This window comes from Mixophyes fleayi, chromosome 4 (genome assembly GCF_038048845.1).
Source record: "Mixophyes fleayi isolate aMixFle1 chromosome 4, aMixFle1.hap1, whole genome shotgun sequence".
NCBI lineage: Eukaryota > Metazoa > Chordata > Amphibia > Anura > Limnodynastidae > Mixophyes > Mixophyes fleayi.
In genome coordinates, this window is record NC_134405.1 from 83,808,882 (window position 1) to 83,827,581 (window position 18,700).

At 40.7% G+C, this 18,700-nt stretch overlaps 1 protein-coding gene across 2 annotated transcripts in view; it reads left to right on the forward strand.

Annotated features, from left to right (window-relative positions):
- ADAMTS17 (ADAM metallopeptidase with thrombospondin type 1 motif 17) overlaps positions 1-18,700 on the forward strand; it is a 156,777-nt gene that overhangs the window by 90,759 nt on the left and 47,318 nt on the right. The window contains exons 15-16 of one of the 2 annotated variants that reach the window (XM_075207698.1): positions 15,278-15,398; positions 16,879-16,953. In XM_075207698.1, the coding sequence (XP_075063799.1) occupies positions 15,278-15,398; positions 16,879-16,953 (196 nt within the window). The remainder of the gene's footprint in view (positions 1-15,277; positions 15,399-16,878; positions 16,954-18,700) is intronic. The other variant, XM_075207696.1, reaches the window with a different exon arrangement.

The following is an 18,700-nucleotide window of genomic DNA, read 5'->3' on the forward strand; positions in this document are numbered from 1 at the left end:
GCCTCCACTTCTTGCATTACCTTATCTTTTGGGGCAGAAAGAATGAAATAAAAAATAATGTGTTTATTTTAAGGCAGTTCATCATGTTGGTAAATAACAAGTAGCCCTATCACCAGGTTCTCAAAACTATAGACCAAAAAACTTTACTTCACTGTGATTGTGTATTATTTGTAATCACAGGCACCTTTGCATAAATTCTCCTTTATAATGTTTTATTATTATTATTCTTTATTAATATGGCGCCACAAGGTATCCGCAGCACCGTACAAAATACAAAAATACAGTACAGACAGTGTACAGGGGTTCAACAGTACAGAGTAAAAACGAGTACAGCCAAGACTTCAATATCTCCAAGCATAGCAAGTACAGTGGTGTAGGAGTAGTAATGGTATAGAGACAGAAGGGAATAGGGCCCTGCTTATACGAGCTTACATACTAAGGTGTGGGGAAGCACCAGGCACAAGAGGAGTCCGTAGAGGGGATCAAGCACAGGAGGCGACAGGAAAGTGGGAGGTGGAAAGAAGGAGAAGGTTATGTGGGTGGCTGGTGGGCCTTAAGGAACCGATGGGTTTTGAGAGCCCGTTTGAAGGAGCAAAGATTAGGGGTCAGACGGATGGACTATTATGTACTGTTATTGCACAATATAGCCAGTTTGTTGTTTGTAGGTGACCATACAGTCCTTGTTTTTCATGGTCATTTTCACAATTCATAATATACTCTATTCAGCTGAATGATTTATTCTACATATTATTTAAAAAATGGGAGCTGCACTGAAAAGGAAAAGAAAAAAAATCCTATTACCCGTTACCCCAAATGAGAAATTTGAGGAACAATGGAGCACATATATAAAATCTGTAGCACAGAAATAATATGCAAAAACAGACCAGTTGAAAATGAATTGATAAAACTGCACTGACAGTTGCTGTAAATGTCCTCAGAATGAAAACATGCACACCGGGGCAAACAAAGTATTGGCATGCATAAAAAGGGGCATAGATGCAAGGGAAGACTGTAATTTTGCCACTGTATAAACCACTGGTAAGACCTCACCTTGAATATGCAGTACAGTTCTGGGCACCACTCTATAAAAAAGATAATTTGGAACTAGTAATGGTTCAGAGAAGGCGAGAAAATTGATAAAGGGTATGGAGTCATTAAGTTATGAGGAAAGGTTAGCCAGTTTAGGCATGTTTACTTTAGAAAAGAGACGTCTAAGAGGAGATATTATTACTATGTACAAATACATTAAGGGTCAATACAGAAAACTTTCATGGGAACTTATTACCCCAAGGACTGTACACGGGACACGCGGTCATCCCCTAAGGTTAGAGCAGAGGAAGTTTCACAACCAGCAAAGGAAGGGATTCTTTACAGTAAGGGCAGTCAAATTTTTAGCAGAAAAGTGTATCCAGGGATACGACCGTTAATTAAAATGAAGGATAGTAGTGGCTACAGGGAAAAAATAGGACTGCAATATTGGGTCTGGAGGGATTTTTCCCATATGAAACAGATTGGCGGTTGCTAAATTTGGATCAATTTCAATTATAAGAGAGGGATCGCAGGAGATCCAAAATAGGTTGAACTTCATGGACTGGTATCATCTTTTTTTTTTTTTTTTTTTCAACCTCATCAACGATGTTACTATGTTACACCTACATGTAGGTCAAGCTCCAGATTTTTATGCAGTAGCTGCTTGGCTTTTTAAAGGTATTGTGCCACTGATAAGCTCCACCCTCTTAACAAAAATACTCCACCCCTTTTTTTTTTTTCACACTGAGACACACAAAACTAATATTTCTCGTGAATCCTGCTTTCCAAGGGTGGTGCTCCTGCCAAGGGTTTTTAAAAGCTTCTCAATGTTTGTAAATCATGTTATGTCCTCTCAATACTAAAAAAATTGTTTAAAAAAACACATAATAAAAAGTGCAAGGATAGATTCCCTTTACAATAAGATATGAGAGTATACTTAATGCCACAAAGTCACATAGCGCTCTGAACTGTTCTCCGCTCATTGAAGCAGTCATTCTAGCTCTTGAAATAGTTTCACAAACATTGTGGTGATTTTCTGCCAAGCAAACTCAATCCTGCTGCACTGAAGGTGCCAGCCCCTAGCAGCGAGATGCTGGCAGGGACTTGGTGCGTGTTGGCACTGTGCATCTCGTGCTATGAGAAACCTGGTAAAACAATGAGATAATGTCTGATGAATTAGCCTCCTGGCCTCCTTGGACCATTTTCTACAGGTGCCTGATATAGCAGCGCTCAGCCAGCAAGGAGTATGGTTATTGAGCGGCTCTGCTGTGCTTTGGAGTCAGGGCTTATCAGAGCATTTAGTTCACATTAAGCCTCATAACGTTGTGTTTATCAGTCTTTGAGATGGAAATAGTTCTGCAGAACAGCTGGAGATGTTTATGCCAGAAAACTGCTGGGAGTGCTCAGTCAGCAGGCTGGGGGTCTAGAGGAGGACCAGAGGGAAGCTCTCTGTTGCTGTATGGGGCTCCAGCTCTCCATACAGAGACTATCCACCCTGTTGCTGCTTGACGTCTAATCCCTGCATTATGTGCATCAGCAGAACGTGCCAATCCAATGTCACTGCTCCTAAGGAGTTCCTAACCTCAGGGCTGAAACATGGATCTGTTGTATATGTGCTATTCACTTACCCTGCCCAGTTTAATTTACTATGTACTTGTGTTTAGCAAAGGATAAAACTTGTAATATTGGTACCACATGGATACCATAAATCATAAAGAGGGAGAGGAAGAGACATTGGCTGTATAACAGAGCACGTCAAGTTACTTTTAAATGTTATCCACCTTTTGAATGGAGGTTTTACACAATCCCTCTCATATACCCATGCCCTAATCTAGTTTGTTCCCCTGGGACTCCTGCCATTTGCTTAATATAGCCATATTCTGTGCTTACTATTATTAGGGGATCTCTGCTAAAAGGCCCCAGTAATGTTGTTGTGGAAGTGATCTGACACACCGGGTAGAAATGTCAATTTATTTTAATATGGGTGAGTCCCAAGGTCTAGAGTCACAAGACTCTACTAAGGTACCAAGTCTGATAAATTGGAGCTGAAAGTCCCAAAAGAGCCTTACAGGCTCGAAGTCCTTGTTAGACTATATTATCCAATAAATCAAAGGATACAATATTGCTTCTGCCTACTAGCAGCATATTAAATCTATAATCGTTTTCAAATTCATTCATATTTAAGCCCCTCAATACGGTGTCTATATTATTAGGAATACTGACTACTATGTCAGATGGTAAACGATACTAGCAACCTAACCTTCAAAAAATATGCAAACCAACACTTAAAATTAGTGTGTTTTGCTAATTATGTACAGAGAGAATACTTTAGTCATTTTGTAGTATTCTTGTTTTACATTTTCATTTTATTGTATTTACCAGAGAGAATATATATGAACAAGAGAGGAAATCCACACTATAGTGTTTAATCTGATCATGTTTACGGGTGAACAAAATAAGGTTAATTCCAGAGAGTCTAGTCATGTAGAGATCTATGTTTATCCTTTGGGAACTCTATTTAGCGCTGTTCTATTATTGCATCATTTCATCAGAAAAAATGTTACTAGCAGCTTTTTTTTTTCCACAAATCAACCTCCAGTTCTAGATTCAGTGAGCCTTAAATTAGGACTTCTATCCGTACACATGAAATCGGGACAGTATAAAACAGGACATTTCAGCTATTGCTGAACCAACGTCCACAAGATACTCAGGAAGCAGCATTACCTGTACTGTGTAAGGTTACCCCATGGGTGTACAAGCTTTGTGCTATAGACAGATATATCTCACTGGAGATGTTCTTCTTGCGGATTTGATTGGCTGCTGGATTTCTTTTGGCCGACTTCCTGCTCATGTGACATTTTGATGCTGTGCAGAGTTTACATAGTGGTGAAGCTGTAAAGAGAACATTTATTTTATTACTATAGAACACAAGCACTGACCTCATTTAAGCATTTATGTCCCTTTAACTGATTCTCTTGTGTCCTCTAAGTACTTTGCTTTTTCAGATGTGTACGTTTTCAGAATTGTGAAACAATAAACATGAACATACACAAAGATGCTGGAACACATAATAGTAAAGGAAACTTTGAGCAACACAAGATACATTCTGTGTTCCAGAGAAGTGACAAGGCCGGAGCTAATTCCTAAAGTGTTTTCCTGACATATATCTGAAGTTTTTTTTTTTTTAGCTTTCAACACTAGAGTTGGACCAAGGCTCAAGTCTAATCGCAAGGTGCAGCTGCAGGCCAAGTCTTAGGATACATCTGCTTCAGCACAGGTGGACCGGGCCTAAGAGACCAAAGATGTTTTTAAAACATTACAACTCAATATATTTCTCTTAGTCGATAAAGAGTATGACCTAAATTCCCCTTTTTAGCTCTTAGTAAAAGAAATCTACACATATATATCCAGAACCAGGCTTCCTTCAATTTTTGGTATTAAAATTATTACAGTTACATGGCAGGCTGACCATCACGTTAATAGTAGCAGAGTGCCGGTCTTTGCACTTCTGAAACTGGAGGCGCGTAATCGAATGCGCCCTTGGTCTTCACCAGGGACCACCGCAAGGAAGTTTGGATTCAACTGCGAGGGACAAGCAGGTCGTGGTTCTCCAGAACAGCCGCCAGCGAGGTAGAAGCAGAATGGTCAGGAAATCTGGGTCAAAACCAAGCAGGTAGAGATTGTACCAGATCAAGTTCCGAAGAAACGTCAGGTTGAAGCCAAAGGTCAGGTGCCAAGTCCGAAAATGGGTCAGGAGAACGCCAAAGTCAGGAAACCAGGAAACCATCAGGAAGCTCATGGTAACGTCACAGCAGTGGTTAGACCAAATACTCTGGCACCCTTTAGGGTGCTAGAGGCCTTCTTAAATAGTGGGGCAAAAAGCTAATTACCGGCAGCGGTGACGTCACCAGCTGCCGCTGGGTTAGGAATCGCTAGGCAGCGGGACATGCATGCGCACTGAGGACGGGCGGGCGGCCGGAAGTATGGTATCTAGTTGCTGAACAACCAGACGCAGGAGAGGCGGAGACAGGCGGCTGTCCCGAAGCGGATGCGGAGGGACGGCACCTGACATTTTCTTTTAGCATCTTAGGGCCCTGTAGAGTTGGACGCATTTGTGCCCCAAACGTAAGCAGGAAAGGATGCAGACTTGAAAAAGCACAGTTACGTACACATTTGTGCCAGGTGTACATAAGGAGTAACTAGTGTGTATGTATATACCCCACCCCAGTGTATAGATAATATAGACAATGGGTCTGCCAGTGTTTGACGTGAAATGTCATATACACAAGAGAGAATTGTGTCTGGGCACTGTTATTTATAAATGCGAAAGTTGCATGTGCCATATAAAATATGATTAAATACAGATTAAATGAAATCCAGATATCTTTTGTTTTTTCGTTTACAAATCAAATGGGAACCTTTCTTGCTGAAGTCCAATTGGAAATGCCAAGTAATGGGAATAGACTGCTGCGAGTTTATATAATATAGCTACCACACTAAGAGCTTAAGTACTATCGGCTATAGGGATCAATCCGCAATCAGGCAGTCAGAATCGGCTAGCCTGTGCCCCTGGCCATCGTCGTCCTTGTGTCTCATTGCACCAGTATCCTCAAGGGACACGTCTCCTGACAGGTGTGTATGTGTACAGGTATTCTTCAGTCGCACATGCCATTATTGTTCTTGACCTTCACTCTTCACTCCCCTGTTCCACTTCTCCAGTCGCAAGTGTCAGAGGAGCCAAAATCTCCATATGGACATGTGTGTGTTAATTTGATGCGTGTGGACAGTATAGAAATTCATATCTTACGTAAACCAAACAGATGTAAGTCCAACTCTAAATGAGCCTTCTCTGTGCAACCACATATAGTAGTGATATTCTTCAGTAACACTGAATCTTGTGTATGTGTAAACAAGCAAAATACCTGGACCAATTCTAATCCCCAACAAGTGCACTGGAGATGGAACTGCCTTCCAGACTCCGTCTACAGTGCAATAGAAGAGGGTGAGCTTACAGGACAGAGGGACGTCCACCCTAGCGACTTGGGATTTTCCCAGCCCTGATCAAGGCTTACCGGAGCAAAACCAAGACGGAAGTTGCGTTTTAAAAAAGAGCACGGAACTTGACAGCAATTCTGACCATATTAAAATTAAAGCTGATCTGAAATGTGTTTTGATTTGAGTCTGGGTGTAAGTATGCTCTACCTAGTATGCGCACAAGTGTATATGCAATATAAAGTCACATCAGAATGCATATAAAAAATATATTCTAAAATAAATTGACAAATATTAACAGTATAATCATTAATATAAATGTTGGGGGTTTTTTTTTGGGAAAGATTTTTTTTTTTTTTTTTGCATTCAATACAGAAGTCAAGATGCTTTCAATGCAAACTCAACATACAATGACTTTTTATTGTCTATCTTACTTGCATACACATGTTCTGTTCTAGCCAGAGGCACGCATAAGTGCCGTTTTTAAAAGCAAAGACTATGCCGTGCCAGTCATCACTATCAGTCAGAACTTACCCCTGCGATGTAGCTTTTGCAAGTGGTACAGCAGAAACCAAGAAAGGGATAACTTAAATTGGCCGCATCTGTGTCAGAACACCCCCAGCACGCTCTTACTGTACATTGGATACATTTAGTCCACCGCTTCCCTCCCTCATTCCGCCCCTCAAGTTGTGTTTATTGTCGCAAGGTCAGTTTCTGAGCACGCGCAGAGGTATTTAACACAAAATACCCTATGCAAACAAGGCAGCTGTCCGGGAGGGCGTCTGTCGAGGGGGGCGTGGCCACGCGTGTTGCGCCGTTAGACCATGATGATGCTTTTAGCCCCGCCCCCACCCTCTTCAACAACAGATATGACTGGATCCAGGGTGTTTTCCTGCTTTTTCCCAAAAATTCGGGAGTCTCCCGGACATTCTGGGAGAGTAGGCAACTATGCCCTAAGTCAGGGTTTCCCAAACCCAATCCTCAGGGCTCCCTAACAGTGCAGGTTTTCCATATCTCCTTGCTGGAACACAGGTGTATTCATTACTGATTGACACATTGTAACACATCCACAGGTCCAAATTATGTCACATGTGATCCGGAAAACCTGCACTGTTAGGGAGCCCTGAGGACTGGGTTTGGGAAACCCCACCCTAAGTCTTAAACTTGCCTATTTTACTAACTTGTAATCAGATAACATTGTTCGTTACGTATTAGCATGCATATTTTCGTATCTAAAACAAAATTTCTGCTCTCTGTTGCATTTTTGCTGGTGCGGCGATTACAAGCTTATACAGGAAGAAAACTGATAAACAAGGAAGTGGCACGGTGAATGGAATCTGAAATGACTCCCTTGGTTGCCATAGAAATGAAAGCACCAATGGGTGAGTCAATGGGCATAACCATTATGCTGCAAGTTTTAAATTACTGGTAGTAAAAAGAGCTGATGCGATCGGTAACAGGACTACAGCATGTGAGCATGAAATCAATGAATTATGTGTCGGACGCTGGAGACGAGAGAGCGTTGACATAGAAAAGTTTCCGTGAAGTGTGGACTTGCGAAGATATTATGCTTCATTTGCATCATAACATCTGGCGCAAAAGGACTTTTTTTTTTTTTTTACCCCCAAAGACTTTTAATTGTGCACTCAATGCTCTCTCATTTATTACCTCTGAAAAATGAGTGCGAGAAAGTTTGGGCTTCATTAGCTATAATTCCTGGTGGATCAACAAAAATAATTCAACCTGTTAGATCTTGCGGTTACCATTCAAAAGCCAAGTACGGAAACAATGGGAAGAGCAGCTGAGGAGTGGATCTCACACATTTACAAATGGAGGGAAAATGCGGAAAACCAGGTTTGAAGATGTGGTGTGTGGGGTTTCTGAATTGTTAAAACTTCTGCAATTATTGCTGGATTCAGAGGGTTAGAAACTCCACAGGAAGAAAATGACGAATCGGATAGTGAAGAAAATTTAGATGAGGGCGTGTTAAATGTATCTAACTCTGGCAGTAATGATTCTGACCATTCTGAGTTTTTGATTACTGGTACTAGGAAATGCAATACATTTCCCAACTATTAAGTGTGCAAATTTTGAATTTGGTAGCTTGAAAATCATTCCTACAAATAGCCTTTCTTTGTGTAACGGAGGGAACATTGTTATGAATGGAAGTGTAATCTGTAGAATGAAAATATGTTCGGTGTGTATTTTCATGTTTATGTTCAAAAAAAGAATATGAATATTGCTTACTTTAAAAAAAAATAATAATTACATAACCGCAACCTGGGTGCAGCGTTTGTTTCTGTTGGGGTTTGGGTTTTTGGACCTTTTTTCTCGAATGCAGCATGCGTACATTGTTGCATCACTTCTACACAAAAATACGGTACTATGAAATGATATGTACTGTAACAAAGGGAGGCATTTTTCTGACAAGAGGCAGATAAAGTATACAAACAGAATAAAACATTGGCACAGTTATGCACCTAGGTGGAGATTAAACCAGGTAAAAACATATGTGTAGTTTGGAGTGTGTTAACTTACATGATTTAAAAGCTGCTTCCTCTCAGCAAACAGACAGGGTGTGTCTTAGTCTAAACAGAGCCTGGGATGGGCGTTTCCTTTTAAAGGGAAGGTGGGTGTGTCACCTGCCCATCAAGCTAGGCCTGTGGGAGGAGTGTCAGGTATAAAACCCTGCTTGTCTCATTGTTCAGAGAGATCAATGCTGGGCTAGCTGGCTGATCTGGACAGAGAGCTGGACTATGTATAGTAAGTGTATATGATCTCCATAATTGCTGTGCAAGTATACGGTATCAAAATATTATTACCATCCTGACAATAAAGAACCATAAAAAGGAAGAAGTGTGCTTCACCAGTAGCGGACTCTTGCCACAGTACATATTCTTGCGTCTGTACAGATTATGCTCCTTTTGATATTAGAATATATTACTTTGCAGGTGACTGTTTTTATGACTTTTATGTGTGCACACATTATTTTTATATACATTGTTCTAATAAATTGGTCCTTAATTGGACATTTAAAACTACAATCCATCTTGTCTTTTGACACCATCTCACTTTGGTATCTTCGTCTTTTCATTTGGAGGTGCAGAGCCAAATATTGTTTGTTTGTTTTTTTTAGGGTACATATTCTGTGCATTTAGCACAGTCTTCTAATATTTTCCCTTGTGTTTGCAGCTACAGGCTGAAATAACCATGTAGGTCAATTGCAAATTGTCCTGTATGTTTTCCTTATTTCAGTTGAAGTTCGGGGTGTCTGTAGACGTTTCCCCTCATACTACACTCCATTATTTTTATGTCCGTTTTTTACTGGTCTATAGCTGTCACTTTCATGTTACTATTACGAACTCTGATGAAGATATCTCTAATAATGTGGAACTAGTTTTATGCCTTTGATTAGTAAGCCCACCCTGGTCAATCAGTCATTACCAATCATCAGTGCCATCATTCATTAGCACATGCACCAGTGCCATGTGAGCACGGGACTCGTTCAACACTAAATGGGACATAGCACAAATTTCCAGCCCAGGGGACACTGATGTCTGCAGACGGGATGGCGGGCAGCGCCCTCAAATTGGCACTGTCCCGCCTAAATGAGGACAGTTGGGAGGCATGGGCGTGGGCATGGGCGAGTTTGTATTGAATGATTGCCTGATATGAGGCGTTTCCTGGAACATTCAATATACAAGGTGCCACATTCAGCAATGACATGCACTCAACTCTTTGCTAATTGGAGAGAGGCTGTGGGTTTAACTATTTTAATTATAGTGATATATGTAATCCTCAACTTGCACATGGATTTTATAATATTTAGATCACATCCAATGTCCTGATTTTGAAGTAGGTCTAATCTAATCTTTAAAAACAAAAAATACTAAACAAATAACAATTCTGCAATGTAGAATCACTACCTTATTTATCCCTTGGGTGGTATCTTTAGTAGATGTTGCCCTGTATGAGAATAAAGCTCTTCGTTCGTCGGCGCTGTATTTTTGTGTATGACAATTAAAGTTTATATTTTAGCAGTATAACATCTCCTAATGATTCATAGATTGTTTCTTGCATACTGAGCGCAACTCCTTTTACACCTCGGACTGCAGTTATTGCCGCGCTTTGTGTATCCACGATTAATTTATCACAATTTGTATGCATTGATTTAACACATTTACATGTAAAGTCTAATGGGATATATGTTGCATATTATGTATATCACATACTGACCATCAGGTTTAATCCATTGTTTTGTATTAGTGTGGAATAATTTACCACATACCCAGGTTGGACACCTTCAGCTTATCACCAACACCTTACTGATGAACCCTAGCGTTAATACCTCCTATATACACACTGTAGATTATATCATACTGTATATGATGTACTGCATGGCATTACTGTGCGTTTAACCCATTATCCTACAGTCTGTATCTTTATAACAACCCGTTCCCTGATCACAGACCCTCTCAGAGCGTAAAGTGCTTGTTAGGGGAGTCATCTCTCATATTATTAATCCCTTACAGTGGAAAATAAAGTCCCTGACGTAACATCTGGCATCCATAAGGGTAAATCACCCTGTGAGACAGTTTATTACAGCAACATATGGGAGACATTAGGAACTACGTCAACCCGCCGAGATGTTTCTGACTTGATTTGGGTCGAGGATCTGACCTTTTTGCAAAAACACCGTAGCTGGGCCGATAATGCCATGCTTAAGTCCTGATATTACTCCTCTGCTGCCATTATCTTTAACCTGTGATGGGTTGGAGGCTCCTTTAAAAAATGATCAGTCTTAAAATGTATTACCTCATATAGTAATTTTGTTTTAGGGTAGACTGGATGAATGCTGGTCTTTCGTCTGGTTAATAGATGTAGTTATACTGTTATTTACATAAATCCCTCTGTATCCCCTTTCTATATATCGCCTTAATTCTAGTGACCTATGATCTCCTGGTCCCAACTCTTCCTTTGGGGGAATTCAATTCCCCCCTAAGTACTGCTGCGTTATTACGTTATTACGGTAATATTAACCCGGCTTACCTGCAAACAAAAATCCGGCGTTAGAACTACCGTAACAGTAATTACGCGCACTAATACCGTAATAATAGTAATAGTAATTCCCCCCTTTGTGTCCTCTCAGCATATAAGACAGTGCTGGTATCAACTTCCTTCCAATTATGCTATTCTCTCCTTCCCTGCTTCCTTATTAAATTAGCATTAAACAGGGACCACCCCTCTCACTCCTTCAGTCTTGTACTGTATCACCTACTCTTCCATTTTTACTTCGTAGTGGTAGATGTAAAATGTATGTTTAATAAAATTCTTAGAATTTTACGTTTTAAGCTCAATTTCCCTGTTTATTTTTATGTTATTCTGACAGCTGACAGCTGGAACTAGTTACAGCTCATTGAGTCTTAAATCACAAAGTCTTCTCTCCATTTACTCTGTGCTACCTTGTATGTCTTACTGCCAGAGCTTTCTGCGTAAATACTCAGTGGAGGCAGCCGTCTTGTGAGACTGCAGCCAATCAGTTCACTAGAAACCAGTAATATCACTGAGAGATGAGGCACTTTGGATGGTTTCAATGGAACTCATGTTTGAAATGTTTTAGTCACGTACCACAAATCACTTTGGATCTGTGCACTTTAGGGGCCGCAGCTACTTTCTGGTTATTAGAGATCCCTCCATAATCTAAAAGTGCGTCTAGGTGTGTGGGAAGAATAAAGTCAAGCGGCGCACTGCGCAAAAGTGCAGATAGCACATACAAGTCCAGCCTCCAACAACTATAGAGCTACTTCTTTCATTAAATTTATACTTTTCAGTATTTATCTTAAAATACTGCTCAGTTTAGCCTCATTTCTGGATTAATTTAATCACAAGATGAGTCAACATTTAATTGTCTGTATTACATGCTGCACTTTTGTGTGCTTGAAGGTTTGTATGTTTTTTACACTGGGCAAAAACTTTGCCTAGCGATGTGACTCTCTGCTGTGGAAGGTTCATTGTTCATCCAATCAAAAACAGAGGACAATATTTCAAGTAATTTTGCAGAGTGGAAATGGAGCGCCTCTCGCCAACTTTTAAAGAGTCATTTGCCAAGTTCATTTAAACGACTACTGAGCCCTAAAAATAAAATTTTCAGATATGAAGCATGAAGGTAAAATACATTGTTCGATGCTACCGTGACATTCCATTGCAGCTAAAATTGAACAGTACAATTGAACATCAGTTCCACTCTTCATTATAGAAAGCTGAAACCACTCCACATAATTAGGAAATGATACAGTTAAAAAAAAAACAAAAAAAAAAAACTGCTGTGGTATCGCTGACTCTGAACCTGTGTATGAATCCACCCATACACGCAGAGCATTGCTGCAGAGCAAGCCTGCTACTCATGCTCTGCTAGCTAGGAATAATGCAAGATTTAGAAGCACCACCCTTTTAACATGGCAATGCAGGGCCAATATGTGACACTTAACCTCATGTATGTAATGTCAATGTTCCTATTGATTGTAAGCTTGTGAGTAGGGCCCTATTACCTCTTTGTCTATTAACAGGGCTGCCAAGAGGAATTCAGGGCCCCGGTTCAACAACTTCATAGGGTCCCCCTTATAATTGAGCATAACAAAAAGAATTGCGCCTCCGTGGAGGTGTTCATACAATTGGGGCATGGCTAGCAGCTGAAAAGCCCTAGGCCACCCTCCTACAGAAAAAACCCTGCATTGTTGTGTACACCATTGGCACAAGGTTGCAGTGCCTGCTCGCCGGAGCGTGACACATGTCCCAGTAGTCCTGACTTTCAGGACATCTAGCACCACAGTGTAGTATATAAAGAATGCAGTGTGTACATAAAGAGTTCACAGTCTTGGCCTGCCCCTTACATTGGACAGAACAGTAACCAAAAATTGGGATTCAGAACATTTCACATTGGGAATCAGAACATTTCACAGAGTGTCCTGCTCTCTTCCACCTGTTCTTATCACTTTCACCACCTGTGGCTGCTGGTTTCTTTAGTTGCGGTGTGTCTGGATCCTGGAATGTTGGGGTCCCTATTTGGAAAAAAATGGGTACATTTAGAAATTTCAAACCAGCCCTGGCGTTAAATCAATAGCACCCACGAGTAATAATTAGGCCTTCCTACTTCACACACACACTACATTGCCACAAGTCCCCTGTGCCATCACACACACTACATTGCCACAAGCCCCCTGTGCCATCACACACATTACTGTGACCCTTCATCACAACCATGCAGTGCCCCCTTATGATCACACTGTGTCCTCCATTCTAATTTTCCCCCCTTCATCAGTCTGTTCAATGCTGCCCCCCTTCATCATATCTGTGCCACGCTGCCCCCCCCCCCTTAATCACTGTGCCATTCTCTTCTCTTCTGTCTTCTGTCTTGGTCCTCTCTACGCCGCTCCTCACTGAATGTCGAGCGTGACATGATGACGTCACGTCTGACATTCAGTGCGAACGGAGCAGAAAGGAAGAAAGAGGGACGTTGGCACTGCAATCACGTGATGTATTAGTTTTTATGGGGTTTTATAAATAACCTGCTCCCCCCCACCAACGAAGGAGGCCACACCCCCCACAACCTCCGCAAATAATAATAAAAAAAAGAAAAATATAAAACAAATTAAAAAAATAAAAAGGTCGGCAGTGAGGGCTCAGGTCGGGGCCCCCTGGCAGGTCCGGGTGCATATAATCAGTTCCCGCCCCCCCCCCCCACCTCGGCAGCCCTGTCTGTTAATACCCAGTCTTGTTTTATTGCAGTGTTTGTAACCACACGCTGCAGAATATGCTAGTGTTATATAAATAAATGTTAATAAATAATGGTATTCTGTTTTAAAGAATGAAAGCATAATAGACGAACATAGTGAAACATAAGCAACTAAGGTTTTTTTAGGCATATTGCTCAACTTATTCTCTGTACATTGAGGTTAAGTCATGTCAGATAGTGGCTCTGCTTGCTCTATAACAACTGTTATTCCACAAATGAGCATGTACTATATATGCATTTGTTTCATACACCAGCATGTTGGATGTGTCTCATATTTTCCTTATTACAATAATAGCATATAGAGACCAGCACGTAGCGCATGTACATAAGGAGCATGGTCTGCGCTATTAGGCCTATATAGACATTAACTAATCATCCAGTTGCTGAGTGCAAAATTTGCACCTGAAAAAAATATTTAGTGCTGCAGGGGTAAAATGGTAAATGAACAAACTTTTAGAGGTGTGAGGTGGGGGTGCAGTGTAGCCCATCCCTAAAATGTAGTGTGAAAATAACACTGGCCAGTGTGTGCGCTGCATGCAAGAGCTTGCAGCATGTGGCCTGCATGCCAAACATGTTTCCTTTTTGTATGTAGTCATATTTGGAGTACATATGCCTTGTATATAAAAAATATTATTTGCAGAACACACTTCTTCCTTTTATACAGATGGAACTAGGCACAGTATGGGAGATCTTCCATATATACTTTGCTTTTTGCTTACATATTAGAGCCCAAAAAGGTTTCATTACTGGACAGATGAATGTACTGTTGCGGGTGTGGACCTGAAATGTCCTAGCGTGCCGTTTTAGTATTGTCGCCACTAATAAAGGTGGTTTTATGTATTTTAGCATACTCTCTGCTAATATTTACGTGAAGTGGTGACCATGGCTGAATTTCATTGTATCCTTACTGCAGTTGCGATTTCACTTTTTTGTGTATTATGGGAGCTGCGTGGTGATAATGGAGAATGGAGACTCCTCAAAAGTCTTCTGGGGAGCAGAATACAAACCTATATATTCTGCCTTTCCACACAGCAAAGATCATTTATGCCTTTCTATAATAATAGATTTGAGATAAGTACTTGAATGCACTTGGGAAGAATCTGAAGAAAAATCTTTATTTTTAAACTGCTGCTACTACAGTCAAACCATTGGCTTTCTTTCTTCCCTCATTTGCATAGAGTGCCACCGCCAATAGGAAGTTACAGCCGGTTAAGAAAAGGGGCGTGTTATAAAAGGCTAACTGGACATGTTTGTAATGCACATTTACATTTGATAATGTTAGTTTGTGGGATGCCCAACGTTACTCCTAGAACAAATGTACAAATTTTGACATGTTTCACATTGCTGCCTCTAATTATTTATTCTGTAGATTTACCTTTTGTGTGTACTTGTGGCGTTTGTTCGCGCACTTTCCTGAGCAAGGTACAAGTTGTAACTTCCTGCTTTTTTTGTTCCAACTTTTAGAAAATTGGTTGTGATGGCATTATCGGTTCTGCTGCCAAAGAAGATCGTTGCGGGGTGTGTAATGGGGATGGCAAAACCTGCAAAGTGGTGAAGGGAGACTTCAATCACACCAAGGGGATGGGTGAGTAACTAATACAGGTGCTGGATGGCTGTTCAGCGGCCTCCTGGCTCAGCCTGATTGGTCAGTTGCTTAAAACAAATGTGTGCCAGCAGATTATTATAATAGGGTCAGTCAGCCAAGATCAGTAATTGGTAATCCCATAAATGCCAGCATTATATCAACTTTTTTCAGTCAAACAACTTTAAACAGACCAATAAAATGTTGGAATTACTGCACTGTTAGAAGGAGCACTTGTAAAATATAGGCTTCTGGAAATACGATAGATAAACAGTGATGCTGGGGACCCTGGATCTTACAGAGATAAAGGGGGTATTACTAGGAACAGAAGGAAGTGAAAGGGTTACTATAGATAGTGTTGGTCAGGGGTTATCTAGACTTAATGGTATGAGGCTTATCCTGTCACACTGAGGGGATATCTCATTGTCAAGCTAGCAATGAGAAATCCCCTCAGCAGCTTTCTTATTGAGCTTAATATGGTGAGTCCTTTTGGCTGATCAGGCCCAGGTAATTCATCATTAGGTTGTAACTTGTAGGTACTATTGAGCAGTTATGGGCAACCTGATGCACTTCAAGGATTTCATGTGTGGCCCTCTAACCTCAAAAAGGTTCCACATTACCCTTAATCATAGTGATACATGAAAACAATACATTTAATGCTATCAAGAAACACTACATACCCTTAGAATAGACCCTACATCCCCCCAAACTGATTCCAAAACTCTCAGACCATTCACAATGCCCACTCATCCAAAACACCCCATAGGACCTTTATCATCATCAACATCAATTTTGTGCAAAGCACCTTTTTGACCTTATTCATTTCCAGTCTAGGTGGATAAACATTAACTAACCGTACTGAGATTTCTGTAGATGAGAAGCTTCAAAAGATACTATATTGAAAACTGTTTAACGGGCACCAAGTAACTCTGTAAACTTTAATAGCTTCTTCACGGACTCTAGGCATTCTGCTGTTTGTGACGGCAAATGAAATAATGCCGCTCTGATCCTTTCGTTTACATAAAATAGAAGCCATTAATTTAGACTTTTGCAGCCAGAATTTATTTAATGAAATCCTCGGATTGTGCTACCAACCCCGTACCCGTAAGTATTGGAATTAAATTGAATGGAAGAGAGGAAAGTTTTTGGAAATTAATTTTGTATTCAAACCCTGTCCATATTAGCTTGGTTCACTGATACACTGCAAAATTCAACGTCTCCCTTGTAAATTGCATTGATCTATATTTATATGCAGCCTGGGTCATGGATACTTCAGTCCTGTCTGATTTTCACATATTTCATGTATGGTTCTAAGGTTCTATTTTACAACGTGGATTAGTAATCTTTGGCATTTCAGGTCTTGCTGAGCAATATTTCCCATGATGCTCAGCCAAAAGCTGCGTTAGTATTATGGTGCCATTTATGTCATATGGGAGATGCTACTTGTTACAGTGTCACCTCATAACTTGTTTGTGTTCCTCAGTCAACAGTAGTAATTGTAAGAAGGTCTCCACATGTGTCATGACAAAGCCAAAGACAGTCCCCAAGTGTTTCACATGTAAGAGCCGTGTAGTGACTGCGGGGCGCCTCTGCTTGGTGTTTGGTTGGTGTTTCTTTGGGATCCATGTTATCTTTACCAAAAACCACAATGTCTATGTTGTTTAAACCCTTCATTGCTGCAAGCCTGTAACAGCTCAATAGCAACAGTCAGGCAGTACAGTGCCGTTGTGTCAATGTGGAGTTATTGGGAACTGGCAATACTGAGAGGCATCACAGATGTCAGGAAAAATGTGGGGTTAATTACAAGGTGACAAGAGAAAACTAGCTATATTATAATAACTGTATTGAATATTGTATGGTATCTCCCAGTGGTAAAGCATACAATCACATGTATGAAAAATTCATTGTATGGGGTCTGGAAAATTGCCAGGATATAGGGTAGATATGTTCCCTGCTGAGAAATATCTGATTAACATTTGTATATTTGCCATAACCCACTTCCCTTTAACACAGGGCAATACTATTATTATTATTTTATCTTCTATAACAAGGTCCACAGTATTGAGAATCCACATATATTGATACATTAATTCTACAATCAGAACCAGGGGTCATGGAGAAGGGATAGGGTGACGCACGCTGGTCAGCATTGAAGGGGTTAACACATGTGGTATTACTCATGCACACAATAGTTTATCAAAGTGTTTCTTCCCAGAAATGTGATAATGATTGCAAGTCCCTGATTGGACAAATGTATTATTGTTATAATTACAGATCTTTTAGATAAAGATTGTTTGCATCACTCTTCCATTGGACTTTCTTATTAAGTATTATTTGTCAAAACATATTTAGATTTGAGGAGCGTCTCACAGCGATACGCAGCTGATAGATGAATACATCTGCTCAGTTCTGATAGGCATCTGGTTTTGTGCAATCTCACTAACTAGATCCTGCGAGTGAAAAGACAGCATTAGATCATGTTATCAGCTCACTTTGTCATATCTGGTTGTCAAATGTAAGAAACACTTTGATAAATGGTCTTGCAGTGTGTAGATGAAAGGGGTAAAGGGAGCCGTGTGCAGGGTTTTGTGGTGTTGTGTGTGCATGCTCCTGCCATTCCCAGTACCAGCGAGTACAAGGTTTGTGTCAAAAAATATTGGTGTGATGTCATTCTGAGCGTAAACCAAGATCTGGCCTCCCCATAGTCCCCTCCTGAGTCCTTGCAGAGCAAGCTGTGCGCTCCAGAGACCGGTGCCCTGCAGCGTCATCTCTCACCATGACAGATGATGAAGTGTCAGAGTGTCTGGCATGAGAGCAACGTAAGCATCTCCCTGCCAAACCCAACATCCACAGACTGTTTACAGTGTAGCGGCTCACACGCATGTTTAGTAAGTCTTTGTGATATCATGTGTTTGTTCAAGCTGCACCAGAGTAGAACACGGGCACGAAAGCAACATTGTGCTGATCTTGGGGTTTGCTCAGTCTGACATTGAATTCCTGGTGTGTTTATGGGACCTCTTCTTATGTACAAATTCTGTGATTAACGGTGGGATTGTGCATGACTGGGTCAGTGGAGATCTGTGCTGTTTTGCAGAGTGGAGAGGGTTAATTTCTGTGCTTACAATAAATCCACATCATGTACACATTCACCTTTAGTTGTTTACTAATCACAATTGTTGTCCTGTCTTTCTTATGCTGGCCACACACGCTGTAATATCTGCTGCAGTATCCGGCAATTGGCTCTATATCTCAGCTATTGTTGTCCCTAAGCAATACCAATGGCCGTTAATAAACCCCCAATTGGA